At 24.7% G+C, this 7,539-nt stretch overlaps 1 protein-coding gene across 3 annotated transcripts; it reads right to left on the reverse strand.

Moving 5' to 3' along the window:
• Nucleotides 1–3,455: 3,455 nt before the first annotated feature.
• Nucleotides 3,456–7,304, reverse strand: LOC122503675 (ornithine decarboxylase 1-like). 3 transcript variants are annotated; one of them, XM_043614304.1, is made up of 8 exons: nucleotides 7,167–7,304; nucleotides 6,773–6,961; nucleotides 6,290–6,366; nucleotides 5,962–6,134; nucleotides 4,960–5,260; nucleotides 4,292–4,531; nucleotides 3,777–3,985; nucleotides 3,456–3,515 (listed from the first exon to the last, which is right to left on the reverse strand). In XM_043614304.1, exons 2-8 carry the CDS (start codon nucleotides 6,954–6,956, stop codon nucleotides 3,473–3,475), a joined length of 1,227 nt encoding a protein of 408 aa, XP_043470239.1. In that variant the 5' UTR covers nucleotides 6,957–6,961; nucleotides 7,167–7,304; the 3' UTR covers nucleotides 3,456–3,472. The 3 variants fall into 3 exon arrangements, with proteins under 3 accessions (XP_043470239.1, XP_043470240.1, XP_043470241.1); XM_043614305.1 differs by having other exon boundaries at nucleotides 7,202–7,293; XM_043614306.1 differs by lacking the exon at nucleotides 7,167–7,304 and adding an exon at nucleotides 7,084–7,122.
• Nucleotides 7,305–7,539: the final 235 nt, after the last annotated feature.

The following is a 7,539-nucleotide window of genomic DNA, read 5'->3' on the forward strand; positions in this document are numbered from 1 at the left end:
TAAATTTTACATTTTGAATACAATTTGTATTCGCGTCATTCATCTGCATAGAAATTAAATTTTCCTCTCAAGTTCAAAAGATAAAAGTAAATAGAATGATAAATTATTAAAAATGGAGAACATAAACCATAAAATTGATTTTACAGTATTAATTAATAATGTTTGTAAACTTTTCTAAATAATTAATCGAATTTGCTTACTAAATTTTTATGGGAAAATTTTTTGAATTGAATGAATACATTCATTCAATTTTCCACAAAATTTACGGTAATTTGTACTTAAAATAATTCAAATTAACATAAATTGTTTAGTTTTTTTAGGAGTTCAAGTGAAATTTGAAAAGAAAATTTGAGAAACTCACTGAATAATCTGTATTTAAAATAATTCAATAATTAACAAAAATTATTTAGTTTTGTAGGAGTTCAAGAAAATCCTTCAAATTGACGAGATTCTGACACATAATCAATTTTCCACAAATTTTACGGACCAGATTTTTCACATTAAGTCAATTTTCCACAAATTTCAATTAAATCTGAATTTAAATATAAATTTATAATAATAAATTTAAAATAATTAAAATTAACAAAAAATTATTTAGTTTTGAAGCAGTTCAAGTGGACTTTTTAAAGAAAATTTGAGAATAGCATATACTCATCTAAATTGACCAGATTCTCACAATGAATGAATAAATTTTCCACAAATTTTAAGGAACAAATTCTCATATTCATTCAATTTTCCACAAATTTTAATGAAATCTGTATTTAAAAGAATTTAAATTAACAAAATTGTTTTAGTTTTCTAGGAATTCAATTAGACTTTTGGAGGATAATTTGAGAAAATCCTTGATATTGGCGTCACATAAGTTCAATTTTCTACAAATTTTACGGATCAGATTCTCACATTCAATCATTTTTCCACAAACTTTACTGCAAGTTGCACCTAAAATCATCAAAACAAGCCTAAAGATTTTAGATTTACAGGACTTCAAGTAAACTTTTTAAAGAAACCCACATAGCACCATAGTATGAGGTAAGGTTATGTTGAGTACTAATCGTAAGGCACATAAGGTTACACAATATTGCTGCGGTAGACCTGAGGTGAACTAAAAACTTCCGCCATGGAGGTAAGGTTACATGTTAGGGTGTGGTGAGTATATATGATAAGGCCATGGTAACCTTACACGTTAAGGTTAAGGTAACCTTACACGTTAAGGTTGAGGTAACGTTACATGTTAAGGTTGAGGTAAGGTTACATGTCAAGGTTGAGGTAAGGTAATTATTAAGTTGTAAGGTTGAGGTAAGGTTAAGGTAAGGTTGTGATAAATTTACCAGTTATGGAAAATATTGAAAAAATAATTAATAAATAAATATTCAATTAAAAAGTTAGTTTGTTGCTCTTCTCTATTTTGGAAACCTGACATGAAGCAGAAAATTTTGAAAACAAATTTGGGGGGAATGGGATTCGAACCCGGGATCGACGCGCATAAACCTATCATTCTAACTAACTGAGCTAAGTAGAGAACTGGCAGAAGGAAAATTAATGATGCCTTTAAGGTGAACCAAGAAGATGATTAACTCCTTAAAGGCAATATTAATTTTCCTTCTACCAGTTCTCTACTTAGCTCAGTTAGTTAGAATGATAGGTTTATGCGCGTCGATCCCGGGTTCAAATCCCAGTCCCCCCAAATTTGTTTTCAAAATTTTCTGCTTCATGTCAGGTTTCCAAAATAGAGAGGAGCAACAAACTAACTTTTTAATTGAATATTTATTTATTAATTATTTTTTCAATATTTTCCATAACTGGTAAATTTATCACAACCTTACCTTAACCTTACCTCAACCTTACAACTTAATAATTACCTTACCTCAACCTTGACATGTAACCTTACCTCAACCTTAACATGTAACGTTACCTCAACCTTAACGTGTAAGGTTACATCAACCTTAACGTGTAAGGTTACCTTAACCTTAACGTGTAAGGTTACCATGGCCTTATCATATATACTCACCACACCCTAACATGTAACCTTACCTCCATGGCGGAAGTTTTTAGTTCACCTCAGGTCTACCGCAGCAATATTGTGTAACCTTATGTGCCTTACGATTAGTACTCAACATAACCTTACCTCATACTATTGTGCTATGTGGGAAATTTGAAAAAGTCGTTAAAATTGACCAGATTCTCACACTGAATAAATTTTTCACAAATTTTACTAAGCAGATTCTGCATTTTATTTAATTGTCCACAAATGTAAAATAATTTTGAATTTAAAAGAATTTAAATTAACAAAAATTTTATTTACTTTTGTAGGAGTTCAAGTAGAATTTTTGAAAAAAATTTAGGACAATTATCTTAATTGTCAAGATTCTATAACATTCAATCATTTTTCCACAAATTTAAATGAAATCTGTATTTAAATTAATTGAAACTAACCAAAATTATTTACTTTTGTTGGAGTTCAAGTGGACTTTTTAAAGAAAATTTGAGAAGCTCCTTTAAAATGACCAGTTTTTCACAATCAATTTTCCACAAATTTAACGCACCACATTTTCACATTCATTCAATTGTCCACAAAGTTCGATAAAATCTATATTTAAAATAATTGAAATTAACAAAAATGATTTAGTTTTGTAATTAGAGTTCAAGTGGACTTTTTAAAGAAAATTTGAAAAAATCGTTTAAATTGAATAAAATTAAATAAAATTAAATAACATTTGTATTCGCGCTTTCCATCTAATATATGAAATTATACCTCTCAAGTTCAAGAGATAAAATAAATAGAATGATAGATAATTAAATAAATATGAACCTCAAAATTAAGACAATGAATTTAAATATAATATCATACATACCCTATGATTAAGACAATGAATATAAATTCTAAATTACATATATTACTTAAATATTATCATATTCTTAGACAATAAGAATATTTAGACCATTAGCCTCTACAGATCTTATGTGATAAAACATTCTAATTTTCAAATTTTTTCTCAGTATACTTATGAACGGTTTTTTAAACAACCGCTTTCATATAGAGAATTCATAATACAGAGAACGTAAAATTAAAAATATCCACTACTCTAATGACAGTTTTTATATTTCAAAACAATAAGAAAATAAAGGAAAGGATTTAAAAGGATGTAAATAATGTTTTAGAAATATAATTCAAATATAAAATACATAAGATAAAATAATTGTTTGTTTGTCCTATTCTCTACATTCTTACATTCTCTTACATTCAATAAAATTCATTCCATGGAAAATTATTATTTTCCTAAATTGAGTAAAATTAATCAAATCAATCAATTAATTTAATACACGCAGTGTGTCTATAATATAAAATATTAAAGTACATTTTTTGAAACGATGATTCTATTTATAATTTTCTTTTCTAAACTTTTTTTCAAATCTTCAGTCATAAAACATGTTTTTTTTCTCTTTAATATAAAAAATAGTAGTGGCACTTCTTTTAAACTTTTTTGTTTTTAGATATTTCTTCTTTTAGAGTAATTCTAAAAAGAAAGTACTTAATTAGTATTATTTTTTTATTAATATTTTTTTTTTGAGTCATTCCATTATGTTTCGACTAAAATTGTTGCCGACTAAAACTTTAAAATATATTATTTTTCAGGAATAATTTGAAACGTGTTGCGGCAAAGACTTAAAAGTAAAATTTAAATTTTAAAATATAATGAAATGACTATTATTTTTTTATTATTCTTATTTTTTTGTAAATTAATTAATCTTGTCTTGTAATTGTAAATAGTACTCACAGATCTTTTTTTTGTATAAACGGATAAACAGTGGGAGGGTGAAAGCCGTTGAATTTACTTGCACACGACGAGGTGTAAGCGCCCATATCATTCCAAAATAGCCAATCGCCAACTTCAAAATCAGGTAAAATTTCATTTTTTATTAGACAGTCGAGTGCATCACACGTTGGTCCCCATAGTGTCGAAAGGAACTTTTTATCACTCTTAGCCTGTAATTAAATATAATATATGTGACGCTCCATGAGAAAAAGGACCTTATTTACTCTTATCATAAGGTCCCTTTTCTCGTGGAGCGTCACATATAATTATTTAATTTAATTAAATATAATATAATTATTTTATTTAATTAAATATAATATAATTATTTAATTGAATTAAATATAATGTAATTATTTAATTAAATTAAATCATAATATAATTATTTAATTAAATTAAATATTCAGTTACATTATTGTTATTAATTTTCAAATTGAAAATAAACAAAAATTGAATTGAATTTCAGTATTTGTACTTACGCCATTGAGTGAAATTGGATGACGAGCTTTCATCATTAACAATTCTTCAATGAACGATCCAAATGTTCCATCGTTAATGTAATACATTTTCACTTCTTCATTATCGCGAATTACTGTCTTTTTCCCAAATAAATGAGCGACCGCCACAAAAGCAGCTGTTACGTAATATCTTCCTGGTTCGCTTATTATTTTTATTGATGGATCGATGTTCTTGATTGATTCGTTTATGACATTTGATATCTTTTCAATTGAAGAAAGAAACGATTTCAAGAAATTTTAAGCATTAAATTAGAAATTTTAATATTTATTTGTATTTCAATAAAATCTTCAAAAAAATGTCTATTTCATTTATAATTAAATAAAATTTTTCAAAATGGTTATTTCATTTATAAAATTTTACAAAAATAATTATTTTTAATCAAATTTAAATCACTTTTAAAAGTTTTAACATAATAGTATCACATTGGAACGAATTGATACAAAAAATATGGATCAAATCAAAAATTGATCCAAATTTTTGGCAGTAGTATGATCCACTTTAGTATAAATTTGATACTTTTAAGAAAACTGTGATTAAAATTTGAAAAAATTTAATTTGTATTTACTTCTAATAAAAAATTTTCGCCTTTCTCTGCGTGGTATAAAATTTTATATAAATATAGTTATACCTGATTTAAATCGTAATCACTTTCGCCAGGAAATCCACCGCCAATGTCAATTAAACAAACCTCGTGACAACCAAATGCTTTTGCTTGATCAATCAAATTTTTGGCAATTTTTATTCCCTCATTGTACGCTGTCAAATCGCCACAAGGACTACCAGTGTGAAAACTAAATCCATATAATGTTAAACCCAACGATTTGGTTAAACGAATCAATTCAATTGCCTCCTTTTTCGCATCACAGCCATACTTGACTCCCAAACTATTGCACGTAATTTTTGAATCACAACGAAAACGAATAATTATTCTACGGAAGAAACAAAAAAGAAATGAAAAATATAAAATTACAATGCAAACCAGCAACAATTCACGCTCTTTTTACTACCTTTTGAAAATAAAAATAGCAATTTTAAAAAGAATAGAATTCAAAAATTTTCTAATCTAAATTTTTGTTGAAAACACTAAAAAAAATAAAATTTCCCAAAGAGAATTCAATTATTTAAAAAAAAATTTTATTAAAATTGTATGCAAAGTTAATTATTTTCATAAATAATAAAAATTACTTAATAATAATATTATTTAAATATTTATAAATATAAAATTTTGTGTATAAAAATTTGTTTATTAAAATTAAATTTATAAATTAATATTAGATATAATTTTTAATGCATAAAATTATAAACTATAAAATTATAAATTATACAAATAATTATATTTTAAGGTCACTTTTTCAATAAAAAAATATTCTCCAAACTTTGTAAAACTTGTTTTCGCTTTTTTAGAAAGTTTAGAGAATATTTTTTTTTAAATTGTTCAAAATATTAAAAAATGCCTTTTAGAAAAATTGAACCCTAATCATATATTTAAACAGTATAAAAATATTTGTAAATAATTATATACAAAGTTAATTCTCTATGAGGAAGCAACAGATTAAAAAAATAAACAATAAATTTTGGTTTATTTGAAAACAAAAATATAATGGCTATATTTAAAAAAATTTACACTCACTTTGCTTCTGGAAATAAATCCTTTATCTTATAAATTTCATGTTCACAGTCAGCGGTTAATTTGTCAACACCAACTTCTCTTGCAAATTTAATTTGCGATGGGGCTTTCATTGGATTAGCAAAAATAATACGTTCGCCAGGCACATCATATTTCATAACATCAGATATTTCTTTCTGCAGAAATCCAGAAACATATATTTATTTATTAATAAAACTGTGAATTTTCTTAAATAAAAATAAATAATAAATAAAAAATAAAGAAAAATAAAGAAAAAATATCTAATATATTAATTATTTATTTAAATGAAAAAGTGGCAGAAAAATATTACTTTCGATGCACAATCAAAGTGTCCGTTCATTTTCGCCAAAATTTTTATCACTGTTGGATTAGGATTACACTTTACAGCTGAAAAAGAAAATTATTTTTGTAGTTTTAGAAATTTTTTTTATATTTCTTTCAAATTAGTAATAATTTTAATGCAAAAATCAAAATTTTAATGCAAAAATCACAATTTAAATGCAAAAAAAAAAATGTTAAAATAATTAAGTATATAATAAAAACATAATAAATAATATCATGCAAGAAATATTTTCTCTGGAATAACTAAAAATTTTATTATATTAGCGAAACACTGAGATGTTTCAGTTAAGACTTTTGCTTTTTTAGAAAAAACTGTCGCTATTCCAGGTAAAATATTTTTTCCGTGTAGAATTAAAATTGATGTTAAATTAATATTATTAAAAAATTAAAAAATATTATATTGATATTAACTTATTGATAAAAAATAGTTTGTAATTTATTTTATTTTTACCAAAGTAAGGCGTTACTCGGGGCATGTTTTCTTTCCAAAATTTTTGTCTTGAAACCACTTCGCCGACATTTAAAATATGAAAGGCATCTTCTTGATTTTTACTATTGATGATATCCCTAATAATATCTTTAGTATCGAGACCATCGTTGACAATTTTTATTTCACTATAATCAGAACTCGGCATCTTGTCTGTATAAAAAGAGAATGTAAATTATAGAAATTAATTTAAACACTTATTTTCAAAATTTATATTTTCAATTATTTGAAATTTCAATTATTTGTTTTTTGAAGCATCACTTTCATTTTATTACTTTTTTATTTTTAATTTCTATTTAGATATACTTTGCTATTTTTATTTAAATTTATTTTTCTTATTTAAATTTATTATTTTTACTTTTCAACTACAAATATGATAAAAAATAAAAACACTTTTTAATCACGATAAATTTTCCGATTTTCAATATTTAGTAAACGTAGTGAAAAATATTTGAACTTAAATCATCAAAATTCATGATCGGACTAATGATGTTTTGATAGTCGATAATAAGAAAGGTATTCAAGAAAAGTTTGTCAACTATACAATATTTATCCTCAAGGATAATAAATTATTTACCTTACACACTATATTTTTCATTCGCATATATAATTTTATCACAAAACTCAATTTTATCTCTCGAAATATTTATTAGTCATCATTGCACTGACCTACTCCAGAGGAAAAATGATAAATGAAAAAGAAAACAAGCTGTAAAATTTGAAATAAGTTT

This window comes from Leptopilina heterotoma, unplaced genomic scaffold (genome assembly GCF_015476425.1).
Source record: "Leptopilina heterotoma isolate Lh14 unplaced genomic scaffold, ASM1547642v1 Lhet_268, whole genome shotgun sequence".
Classification (NCBI taxonomy): Eukaryota; Metazoa; Arthropoda; class Insecta; order Hymenoptera; family Figitidae; genus Leptopilina; species Leptopilina heterotoma.